Raw genomic sequence first — 12207 nt, forward strand, 5'->3', positions numbered from 1 at the left:
GCCACATCTGTGTCTGTGGGATGTGCTCTGGAGCACTAGTGTGTGATCAGGAAACACATTCTCCTCCTGGCATTCAACCTAATATGCTGTAAGTGCTGGCTTAAACAGGTGAGCTCACAATGGTGGCTACCTACATAATACATGCTGCTTTCACATTCCAGTACAGAGCACTCGGTGCCAGATCAGATAGCTGGACCCGGAGGCTCTTCTGAAGGACTTCCTTCTGAGCGCTACACCTAACCAATGCAGTCCCAGCAATTCCTCCTGTACCACAGGGGTCCCAAACAGCCAGACAGAGGCCACCATGCTGCTGCTTCCTTAGGGGAGAACTGGGGTCCTTGTTACAAAGTGCAAGGGTTCACAACTGTGTCACCAAATAGACCCAAGGGAGAGGAGATGTACTTAACCTGTCCTGGCTTGCAAGTATATCTGAACAACTCTGAGGGAGGAGAATTGGTGCTTTCACCTTGGGGTACTTACAGTCTCTCTCACAGGGCTTCTTAGGGGGCTGGCTCCACCCTCTTCTCCCCCAGCTCTCCACTCTTCCTCTCTTAAAAAGTGGTAACAATATCAGAATGACCACTGCTGAGGTAGGCTGAGGTGGCACACGCCTTTAATCCCAGCACTTGGGAGGCAGAAGCAGGTGGGTCTCTGTGAGTTCGAGGCCAGCCTGGTCTATAAAGCAAGTCTAGAACAGGCAAGGGCTTGTTACACAGAAACACCCTGTCTTAGAAAAAGAAAAAGAAATAATAATTTCTAAGGCAATTTAGATACATGATCTTTAGAGAATTCAAAAATACAATCAGACAGCACAGTAGGTGAAAAGTACCAGGTGAAAGGTGACAGAACTATCACAGGTATTGTCAAGTCACCAGATTGACACTAAATGATGTCCACAGGGAGACTCTTCTAGAAGAACAGTTTGCAGTGTGACCCTTCAAACTCCAAGCAGAAAGCCAACCTAACTTTCAGGTTTCCTGGGGAGATGGAAGTCTGGCACCCCAGAACCTGCCTGAACCATGCACAGGGACGGAGAGTGGTCTGACCCCCAGGACAAGATTTCAGGCCAGCCTTCAGGATGCTGCAGCGCTACAGATACTCAGGCACCTGTGTCCCCAGGACTCACACATGGTAACCCCTGTTTCCGTTAGTTAACTACTGTCATAGCTCCCCCAGCTTTAGGTCTCAAGAGTCGTCTTCAGCAGCAGACACAGCAGGATGGGGACCCCAACTTACTTTGTTTCCTCTCACCAAAGTGACTAGAGAAATGGCTGACTACTCAGAAATGGGCACCCACGAACGTCCACCTGGCACATTACCGCACACCTGATATATACCACTGGCGCCGGCACTATCTACCTCGTAAGAACCATGGCAACACTTAAAGACAAATCAGCACTATGCTCACAAGTCAACAAAACTGAGAAGAAGCAGTTACGGTGTCAGCAGAGCTCAGAGCGAGGGGCTGAAAGCATCAAGTCACAGTGTCACTGGACGTGAACCAGGACCCAGAGCTCCTCAGAAGGGGGCAGACACCGACCTGCTGAACGTCCTGCTGGAAGACGCACAGCTGCAGCCTCTGGTGCAGCCGAACCTTTCGGTGCTGCCAGATGTTCTCTAGTTGGCGCTGGTGGTGCAGCACCTCGTGGATGACATCCAGGACGTGGTGCACGGCCTTGGAGTAGTTGGCAGAGGCCGTGAGGGAATCGGAGCTGCCGGGAGTCAGGGGGCGCTGGAGCTTGTCCAGGAGAGACTTCCCGTCCTGGCTCACCTGCTCAGAACACATGGGAGAGGTTATTCGGGATGTACAGTTTGCCTAGGCTGCATGCAGATCCTGTCAACAAATGCATATATGCCACACACAACCACATGCAGCCACGGGTAAACAAAATAAAATATAAAACCATCGATTATCCAATAACATCATAGACTCAAACATTATAAAACACCAGGTTAAAATATACTTCCGATAGCACAAAGCAGGAGACACTGTTCTCGGTCTCTCCATATTACACAAATCACCAGGCTTTGCTATGGTGACTGTGAACCAAAGCTTACCACAAGAGTTTTCTCTTGAGCTATTACAAGTAAGCTTAGCAGGTCACCAGTTTTGACGCTGGATCGTAAAACCGCAGGCGGACAAGTGGCTAACTAACACCAGGTAAAAAGCAAACTTTCTGATGGACCCAAAGAAGAACTTTATTTTACAAAATTGAAACTAAACTACAAATACTACTGTTTGGTATATTAATTTTAAAGACGTTTTTCTGATTGGAATACCACTGTGGTGTTATATTGTGGCAGTTACTTATCAAACTGCAATTGAAACAAAACATCTAGACTGTCCACAGAAATAAAAAAAAAAAGGGGGAGTTGTATGTGGAAAATAAACAATGTGTTTTTCCCATTTGGTATTTTTCAGGTTATGGAAAAAGTCACCTGATGAGACCACATAGGGGAGTATGTACGCAAGATGGGGTGTCTCAAAAAAAAAACCCTTTCAAGACCTTCCTGCTCAACACTCCCAAACCTAAAACCCCTAGGAGTTCTGTCAAAGGAGCAGACGGCAGCCGAGACAGCAGCTGACTCAGAATACAGAGGAGCTTGGAACAGACAGTTTACCCACGGCCTGCACCAGGAAGCTCTGGAACCCTCTACCCCTCCCAGCACTGCAGCCATGGGACACAGCGGTTCTCCACACCTTTGTGGGAATAGCGGACTGTTCTTATAGCAGCCTGGAGTCTGCAACTCATCTGACACATCCTTGTAGCAAAACTTAAGTAACAGTGACCAGGTAAGAGAGAACCCTGTTCACCAGGTTTAGTGCCAGCTGAAAGAAAATGTGGTAGGCCAGCAGGGGATGCTATGTATGCCCCTCTGCAGAGACTTGAGGGTGGATGTGGGATTCCTATGAGACACTGGGAGGCTGGGCACTCTGCTAAGAAGGGCATCAGAATCTAGTGAGGACTGCCTTTTCCCCCTTTCTCGACCCCGTGTAACACCCACTGATATTTCCAGCAACACAATGACCCTGTTTATAGAGCAAAAGGCACAACCTTTTCAGAGCCACTCATCACCACAACACCACACACCCCTATCTGTTCCTTCTCAGGATGTACGCCCCTGATGGAACTCACCTCCAGTGTTGTCTTTACTGGCTTTATTCCCAACAGGCTTACGTACAGAATGCCTCATCTCTCCTAGTGTAGATGCATATACTGTGGTGTTTATAAACTGGAAGATGCCTGGTCATCAGTCACCGTTCTATTGTATCCAACCTGCTATAGCATATACACTGCTTGTGTACATTTAAATGATATGTGAAAGATTAAATTGTCTACACATTTTATTTCAGGGTGAGTCGATAGCCCTGCTCTTGCTATACCCTGGGGTGCTCTGTCTTTTGGGACTCAACAGTTGCACCAAATTACTGACTTCTCACTGAATTTGCCCTAGAAAGAATTCCCAAGCTCCACCTTGTCCCTTAGTACAATGCAGCACATGACTGGAATGCAGCAGCGGTACCTGCAGCAAGGCCCCTGAAGCTGAGGGCCCCCCTCTAGAAAGTTCCTGAAGCAAGTCTGCCCTCAGGGATTTTACAAGAACAATTCTATTTCAGTTAGCTGGCATGGACTTGGTACTTAAAAAGTGTTATTTAAGCACAGTAAACAACATATATCACGTATATTTCATTAACTTGGAGCAAAATGTCCATGCCTTTTGGAAATACAGTAACACATGAAAAAGTACACTATGGGTTTTATAAAGACTGCACAATAATCAGAAGAAAGTCAGTGGTGGAAGAGGTCACATGTTAGCAGCAACACAGGCAAACAAGACAAGAACAAGACATATTTTTAAATTTAAAAGAAGTAAACATCAAGTTGATGGTATTCAGCAAGTGGTGTAGTCTGAATAACCCTAAGTACAGAAGTAAGAGATGCTTTAAAGTAAGAGGTGCTCACCAGCCAAGGACAATACATGCAGTAAACTTCAAACCCCTACCCAGATCTTGCCAACGGACATGACATTCTCCACCGTTGAGTGGAGAGTGGGGACTGACTTTCACACGAACTCTGGTGCCTCATATTTGACCACGTTCCCTGGATGGGGAGGCCTGGTGGCACTCAGAGGAAGGATAGCAGGCTACCAAGAAGAGACTTGATACACTATGAGCATATACAGGGGGAGGAAGTCCCCCTCAGTCACAGTCATAGGGGAGGGGAGTAAGGGGGAAAATGGGAGGGAGGGAGGAATGGGAGGATACAAGGGATGGGATAACCATTGAGATGTAATATGAATAAATTAATAAAAAAATTGTTTAAGTAAGAGATGCTTTAAGCTGTTTCTAGGTAACAGGCACCCAGGGCTCCAGCCCTGTCCCACAAGGCAAAGCAACTGGGAAGAGAAAGCCAGGCTTCATTAGCAAAGAACAAGACTTTCCACAACTGTTGAAAGACCACACTGGCTCAGTTCTCGATGTGCTCTGTTGTTCTTTGAATATGGGGCTGTAGAACCTGATAGGCAATTGAACCACATTTTGAAAAGATAAACATACCATTAATTATGCATGAACTAATATGGTTTAATACCTACATGAGTTGGGAAAATGCAACTACTGACAAAAACAAACTGTAACTAAAGATAAATTTAAACTTACCATGTCAAAAGTGAGTTTGTTCCTTGTTAGGAGGAAATCTGTATAAAATCTCTTCTGGTATACTTCCTGAGTACTTCCTAATAACCCAAACAGCAAACTCTATCACGTGGACCCCAGTGAGCTGCTCTGACAACACACCCCATAGACCTCCTGGGGCTGGCCCAGCCTAGATCCAATACTTGGTTCTCTGTATTCCTCAGTGACTCAGATTCTGAGTGAGAGCCCTGCAGGAAGATGCTTCTCTTGCCCAAATGGGACACACCCAGATATCACTGCTCAAAGCTTTAAGACCAGCAATGACACAAAGAACAAACAAACAAACAAACAAACCCTGGGAAAGGCCAGTGAGACCAAAGGAATGGTGTCGATATACAAGTGTCAGGAAATGATGGTCCAAAGATGTAACGGGGCAAAATACACACAACTATTTAACCTAGCCTAAGACACTGGCACTCCTTCACAGCTTTGTGAGGTGAAAGCACTACTGCAGGGACTCAAGGTTAGCAGCATCTTCTGTGATTCTTTCAGAGCCCTGGCATGAGGTCAGAGGGCCTGGGCGTGACTTACCTGATATATCCAACTCATTACAACAGAAACAAGAATTATGTGGGCACAGACCAACTAAAACAAAGTAAAGCAGGTGCTTAAGTTTTGAAAAAAGTCAGATTTCCTTCATCAAGTTAGAGACTAAACATAGATATTGTTCTTTAAAGACAAAACAAGACATATTTTAAAAGCAAAGAAGACAGTGAGACACTGAAGAAAACCTTATAAAAAAAAAGCTCTACGAATTTCTGCCCCACCACTACCTCTTGGAATATAACCATTATCACAGGGACAGACTATACCGGCTAGGTTTACGTCAACTTGGCACAAGCTGGAGTCATTTGAGTGGAGGAACCCCAGGTGAGAAAATGGTCCATAAGACTGCACTGAAGGCAGGGCTGGAGAGATGGCTTAGCACTGTCTGCTCTTCCAGAGGTCCTGAGTTCAATTCCCAGCAACCACATGGTGGCTCACACCCATCAATACACTCTAATGCCCTCCTCTGGCATGCAGGTGCACATGCAGATAGAACACTCATATAAATAAATAAAATCTTCAAAGAAAAAAGACTGCGCTGTAGGCAAGCCTGTGGGGCATTTTCTTAATTAGTGATTGATGTGGGAGGGCCCAGTCCATTGTGGGTGGAGCCATCCCTGGGCTGGTGGTTCTCGGTTCTATAAGCAAGCAGCCTGGGCAAGCCATGGGGAGCAAGCCACTGAGCAACACTGCTGCACGGCCTCTGCATCAGCTCCTGCCCTTACGAGCCTGCCCTGTCTTAGTTCCAGCTCTGACTTCCTTCAAGAATGAACAGTGACACAGAAGTGTAAAGCCAGAGCAACACTTTGCTCACCAAGCTGCTTTTGGTAGATCTGCCTAAAATCTGTACCACAAAACACGGCACAGAAGGGGGCAGCAGACAATGAGACATGGGTGCATTCAACACATAATGTAGTGCCTTAAAATTCACAAACAAAATGTTACATTCCGTGTCTGGACCTCCAGGTTCTCACATCTTGAATGTCTGCTCCCCAGCTATAGTACCATGGGGGTGCTCTGGATTCTAGAGGTGGGCTTAGCAGGTTAAGAGTAGGTCACCAGGAGTAGGTCTCATAAGGTCATGACCTGGCCATGGCTCCAGCTTCAGTGTCCCTGCTTCTTGTTTGACACTAACATGAAGAGCCCTGAGCCCTCATGTGCCACAGTAAGCCTTGTTTCTGTTGGGTGTTGCGGCCACACCTATGTAACAGTAACCACTGCACTTGGGTGTCTGTGACAGCAAGCTCTGCGCACTTGGAAAAACAGTGAACACTTTGTATCCCGGAGCATGAGGCTTCTGTGTGGTTCCTTCCCCTTTAACAAGTGTCTCCCATGAATGGTAAACCGAGTTTGACTAGACTACATAACACACTCATGTGATTTCCCAAGTACACGTAAACAAGAAGGTTGGGATTTTGGTCTATTTAACAGATTAAAAATATAGGCACCCCCATTTCCAAAAGTCTCAAGCCATGCAAAGACTGCTTTCTGTCCGCCATCAGACCAGGCATCATCGGGGGGCTAGGGGTTGAGGCTGGGGGTCCTGAAGCTTTACTTTTCCTCTTGCATGCTTCCAGGAAGTACTGGCACCGCCCCCCCCCCCCCGTCACGCCCTGCCTACCAGAATCCAATGCTGGGTGACTACAGCAATGGTAAGGATGAAGCCCACTCTTCCCCATGGCCCTCTCAAGACCATTAGGGCTGAGGAGTGACTATAGTTCAACAGGACACAGGACTTTTCCTGAGCTGCCCACAACTTCCATTTTTGCAGCCTTAGAGCGATGCCTCTAGGTAAAACATGCCCTTACCTCCGAGTAAGCGAGGGTGATGTGCTCATAGATGCCCTGGTGGTGATGGATGGCGTCCTCCAGGTCCTGCAGCTCCGAGGGAAGGTCTACCTCACCACAGGCCTTACACCACGAGTCCACATTGCTCATGTACTTGGAGGTTAAAAAGATTAAAAGAAAAAAATTATTCCTAAGGATCACTAATCATTTAGGTTGAAAAGGGGTATGGGGGGGGGGGGACATTTTACAACACTGTTTTGATAGGTAGTGTAACTGAGGCAGAGTGTTAGCAAAGAACTTGGCTGCATATCAAGTGGCTGCTCTGATGCTCCACTCCATCCCTAGAGGTTGGAGGTAGGAGGAAGATGGGTGCTGCTGGTTTCAGGCAACTGCAGTTAACGCCAAGTCTTGGTGTGTGCTGTTCACGGCCGCAGAGCAGCACTGTCCTGCCTTGTCTGTGTGTTCTGTCCTGCTTGGCCTTCCCAGCCCACACCGAGATCCTGTCGTCTACTTGCCTTTTCCTCAGCAATGGTAAGGATGAAGCCCACTCTTCCCCATGGTCCTCTCGGGACCACGAGGGCTGAGTGGCAGGGTTAGCTTCTGGGGGGGGGGGGGCGCGACTGCAGCATTACTTTTCCTTTTACATGCTTACAGGAAAGATGGAGTACCTCAAACCATGCAGCTGAGGCTGAGCAGGGCAGCCAGCCTACTCTGGGCTTCAAGAAAAACTATAGGAGGAGCAGAAGGAGAGTGGGGAGGCAGCTGTGATGCTCAGCTGGGGCTGCTGACCACAGTGCCATTCTCATCTCATTTTTCCCCACTGCCATCCTCATCTGTAGGGTTCATCAATAGTGATAAATCACTGCCAAATTTCCCAGGGAGGATGCTATCAGAATCCTTCACAGCCAAGTGTCAGAAGTTAAGCACAGAAGGCCCAATTAAAGAGGCTAATTCAATTAAGCCAATTAGATGGCAGCACAGACATCACTCTCCTTCAGGCCAATTCTTCACAGCTCTGTGCTCAGCAGGGAAGGCAGAGGGTGGGCAGCTGGCAGAGAAGGCAGGCAACTCTTCGGTACAAGGAGAGCAAACTTTGAGTTAGTCCCAGTAACCAGGAACTTCAAGCAGACAGTCACCCACATACTAACTGTTCATGAAAACCCTGCATTATCACTGTTGGCTTATAAAGAAGCTACATGAAAACCCCAGAGTCTGAAATCAGGTCACATGGCAGTGTCACCAGGCAGCCTTTGGTTTCTGGTGGTTTCAAGCAACCCTCAAGCACCACGAGACCCTCGATGGCGTCTTCCTAATGCTCTCAAAGGCAACAGAGGGCACAATATAAGATGGCGCTAGACCTCTCCTCCCGCACACAGGACTGCCCCTGGATTTTCAAGTGTTTCTTGGGTAGCATGCTCTATAAAGGTCCCCCAGGACAGCTGGACACTGCTCAGTTATTGTCACTGGTGCTTCCTTCCCTCTTCCTCCGTTCTCACACTTACTACCAAATAGTAAGTCACTATGAACCCTCCTCAAACATGAGTAGGCTGGAGCTAACCACCTGTATAAATAAGCCATCAGGTCCAAGGCAGCAGTTAGCTCCTAGACAGACAATGGCCACTGCCAAGCAACTAAACACAAACCTACAGTGTATTCCTAATTAGAGGTAAGTCACTTCTTATGGCACAGGCATTAGTTAAGACACTACATTGGCTCACAACTTAAGGGGAAACACCATAGACTCTTGAAATAACAAAATATTTAAGTTGCATTTCAAGAAAAACTTCCAAGGTCAATTCAAAGATGGTTTGAAGCGGGCTTTTCAAGAATGGGCACGCAGAGAGGAAGCCAGCTCAACTACTCTCCCTGCAAGACGTACAGCCTTCAGGGAAGAAACAGGACACCATGGTAAGGAGTGCAAAGGAACCTGAAAACTCCCATCCCACGCACAGTGGCCTCTGCCTGGCCCTGCTGCAGGTAGCCTGATGGCTGCCGACATTATTTCAAAAGTTTTCTTTATGCAAAAACTGATGCCATGTTTCAGTTTCTGTGTACCTCAGGTAGAGGCTATAATCAGAAGCAGAGTGCATTCCAAGACACCCAGGACAGGCCGAGATCCCCACCACAGGCAATGGGAAAAAGTAAGACCAGGGAATGAGAGAGAGCAGGGCAGGTGGGGACTCCTAGCACAGGCAAATGGAGAAAGGCAGAGCTTCTAACACTAAATAAGACTTGTTTCTAAAATGTCCTTTTTATTTCAAAGTTTTTTTTTTTTTCGTGCGCATTGGTGTTTCGCATGCATTGGTTTTTTTGCATGCATGTATGTCTGTGGGAAAGTGCCAGATCCCCTGGAACTGGAGTTACAGACAGTTATAAGTGGTCATGTGAGTGCTGAAAATTCAACTCTAGTCCTCTGAAAGAGCAGCCAGAGCTCTTAGCTGATGAGCCACCTCTCCAGCCCAAGATGTCTTTTTTTTTTTTTTTTTTTTTTTTTAAGTGCTGCTAAGTGAAAGGTAAAAAGGAATTTAAGTCAGACACTTTGCAAAGTCTAACAGGAGGGAGGAGTGACTGACACAACTTCAGAATGGGACCTTGAGCAATTACCTAGCAGACTAATTTATTCTAAGCATGAACCTCTGGAGCTAGGGTCCTCCAGGCAATTTATTTCCTAGCCACTCCTCCCTCAACGTCCCCTTCCCCACCAAACCAGATGCTTCCTCTAAGCACAGGTGGTGGAGGAGACAAAGGGACTGAAGAAGTGTGGACTGTGAACTATCTGATTATTACTCAGAAGGGATTTCTCCACATTTGGAAAAAACCAAGTGGCTGAACATGAGCTGAACACTCGAGCATAAATGTCGGGCTTTCCTTCCATCCTGCATCGCACACTGTTTCTAGATAACGACTGCATCCCATAATATTTTACTTTTCTCTCCTCTGACCAGGAAGTCACCGGGCACGTGAGCAACCAATCTGTACTGAGGCTCCGGTACAGAACTTGCAGAAAGCAGTTCAACAAGCTTGATGTGAACCAAAATACGCCGGTAATCACTCCATGTGGCCAGCCTCCTTCTTAATATACTATCATTTCTAGATCCATGAAAATACTGTTATTACCACAAATTAAGAAACAAGACTAGGCTCTGAAGAAAAGCATTCACAAAGACGGTTTATTTAAAAGGTAAAGTTAGAACGGGAATATTTCTTTGGAAGCGGTAGTCTATTCTTTTTAATTATTTCCCTGGGACTCATGCCTAAGTCATCCAAACGTATATTCCACAAGTGGACATCATGTATACATCACTGTCCTTTGTGTTCATATACTCTGTGAGTACGTGTGCGCATGCGTGTGCGTGTGCATGTGCGTGTGTGTGCTGGCTTTTGCTTCCCTAGGCTTGTGTGTATGAGGATGTGTGTATGTGCGAGTGTGTACATCTGTGCATGTGCTAGCCCTTGCTTCCCTAGGCTCATGTGTGTGTGTGAGTATGTGTATGTGCACGCGCGCGTGTGTGTGCACGCGCGCGAGCGTGCTGGCCCTTGCTTCCCTAGGCTCCTGTTGTTCACGCGTGCACACAGCAGCCCAGCAGGCCTGCAGGCTGCCGAGGATTCCCATCCCTAACTCTCAGCTTGCCCGAAGAGTTTCCAGGTAACAGACATGCACTAATGCATCAGCCTCCTATGAATACTGGGGACGTGAACTCAGGTCTGAGTTCTTACACGGCAAGTGCTATACCCCAGCAAGCCGTACCCCAGCCTGGTAAGAATATACATCATTTTAACAATAACTGCTTCCTTGCTACACATCAATGAAAGTGTACTTTTATATGATTATTAATGTATGTGCAGAGCAGTTTGTTATTCTGATGAGTACCAACTCAATCACAGACTTCAAGCCAAGCCAGGCCGAGGAGCGTGGGTCAATCCTGTCCTACAAACTGTCTGCGACAGTTACGTCTCCAGCCTCATTTGTTCCACCAGGTTGACCTGAAGGACAAAATGAAGCCGTGACCTCTAGCCTCATTTCATTTTGTTCAGAGCTGCATGAATATCCGAGAACTACTGCTTTGACTGTTAAAGCACAGAAAGCCGCTGAAGTGTGCTAGCTCACTGTACATAGGTGGCTCGGCACAAACAGCGCAGTGGCCATGAGCCCTGCTGGTACTCTAATCACACTGTGGCTGGCCATGTGAACTGGTGAGCTATGAACACAGAAATTTAATTTTCCTTTAGTTCGTGTTTACTTTTATTATAATCTTATTACTTAATTTTATTTAACCTTTAGTGGCTTCAGTTGCCACATGTGGTGACAGGCTAGCACATGGGTCAACAAGCGCTAGGCTATTCCTAACACTAAACTTGGAGAGTTTTAAAAATAGTAAGAGTCAAGAAGTTTTAATTCGCTATTTAAAAATGTAATTCCAAAAATACTTGCTATGGAATCTTCCTAATATGAAGGGAGTACCTGGTAATATATACCACACGACCAAGCTAAGTAAAGGTAGACCCCTAGACAATGTCTACTATAAAGTCACTAACACCAGATGCTCATCTCCCTGTCTACGAACTGACACTGGGACTGGACCATCAGTGGACATAAGAATAGGACAGAATGATGGGGACATCTTTGGAAAACATAACGTGAAATATCATTCTTCTTGACTTATGTCATTAGTAAACACCAACATAAGAGCTCACGGAAAAAGATCTTCACCAACCCTACATCTGACAAAGGTCTAATATCCAAAATATATAAAGAACTCAAGAAATTAAACACCATCAAACCAAATAACACAATTGAGAAATGGGGCTTGGAACTAAACAGAGAAATCTCAACAGAGGAATATCAAATGGCTGAGAAACACTTAAAGAAATGCTCAACCTCCTTAGTCATCAGGGAAATGCAAATCAAAACAACCCTGAGATTCCATCTTACACGCATCAGAATGGCTAAGATCAAAAATTCAAGCGACACCACATGCTGGTGAGGATGTGGGGAGAGAGGAACACTCCTTCATTGCTGGTGGGAATGCAAACTAGTACAGCCACTTTGGAAAGCTATCTGGTGCTATCTCAGAAAAATGGGAATAGGGCTTCCTCAAGACCCAGCTATTCCACTCCTTGGAATATACCCAGAAGATGCTCCAGCACACAACAAGAAAATTTGCTCAACCATGTACA

The 12207-nt window shown here is 46.4% G+C and overlaps 1 protein-coding gene across 1 annotated transcript in view; it reads right to left on the reverse strand.

Moving 5' to 3' along the window:
- Positions 1–12207, reverse strand: part of Trio (trio Rho guanine nucleotide exchange factor) — a 289251-nt gene that overhangs the window by 152082 nt on the left and 124962 nt on the right. Inside the window, exons 8-9 of the mRNA XM_051151014.1 lie at positions 7051–7182; positions 1541–1771 (exon numbers count right to left, since the gene is read on the reverse strand). Coding sequence (XP_051006971.1) covers positions 1541–1771; positions 7051–7182 — 363 coding nt within the window. The remainder of the gene's footprint in view (positions 1–1540; positions 1772–7050; positions 7183–12207) is intronic.

The sequence above is a fragment of the Acomys russatus genome, chromosome 9, assembly GCF_903995435.1.
Source record: "Acomys russatus chromosome 9, mAcoRus1.1, whole genome shotgun sequence".
In the NCBI taxonomy this organism is placed as follows: Eukaryota; Metazoa; Chordata; class Mammalia; order Rodentia; family Muridae; genus Acomys; species Acomys russatus.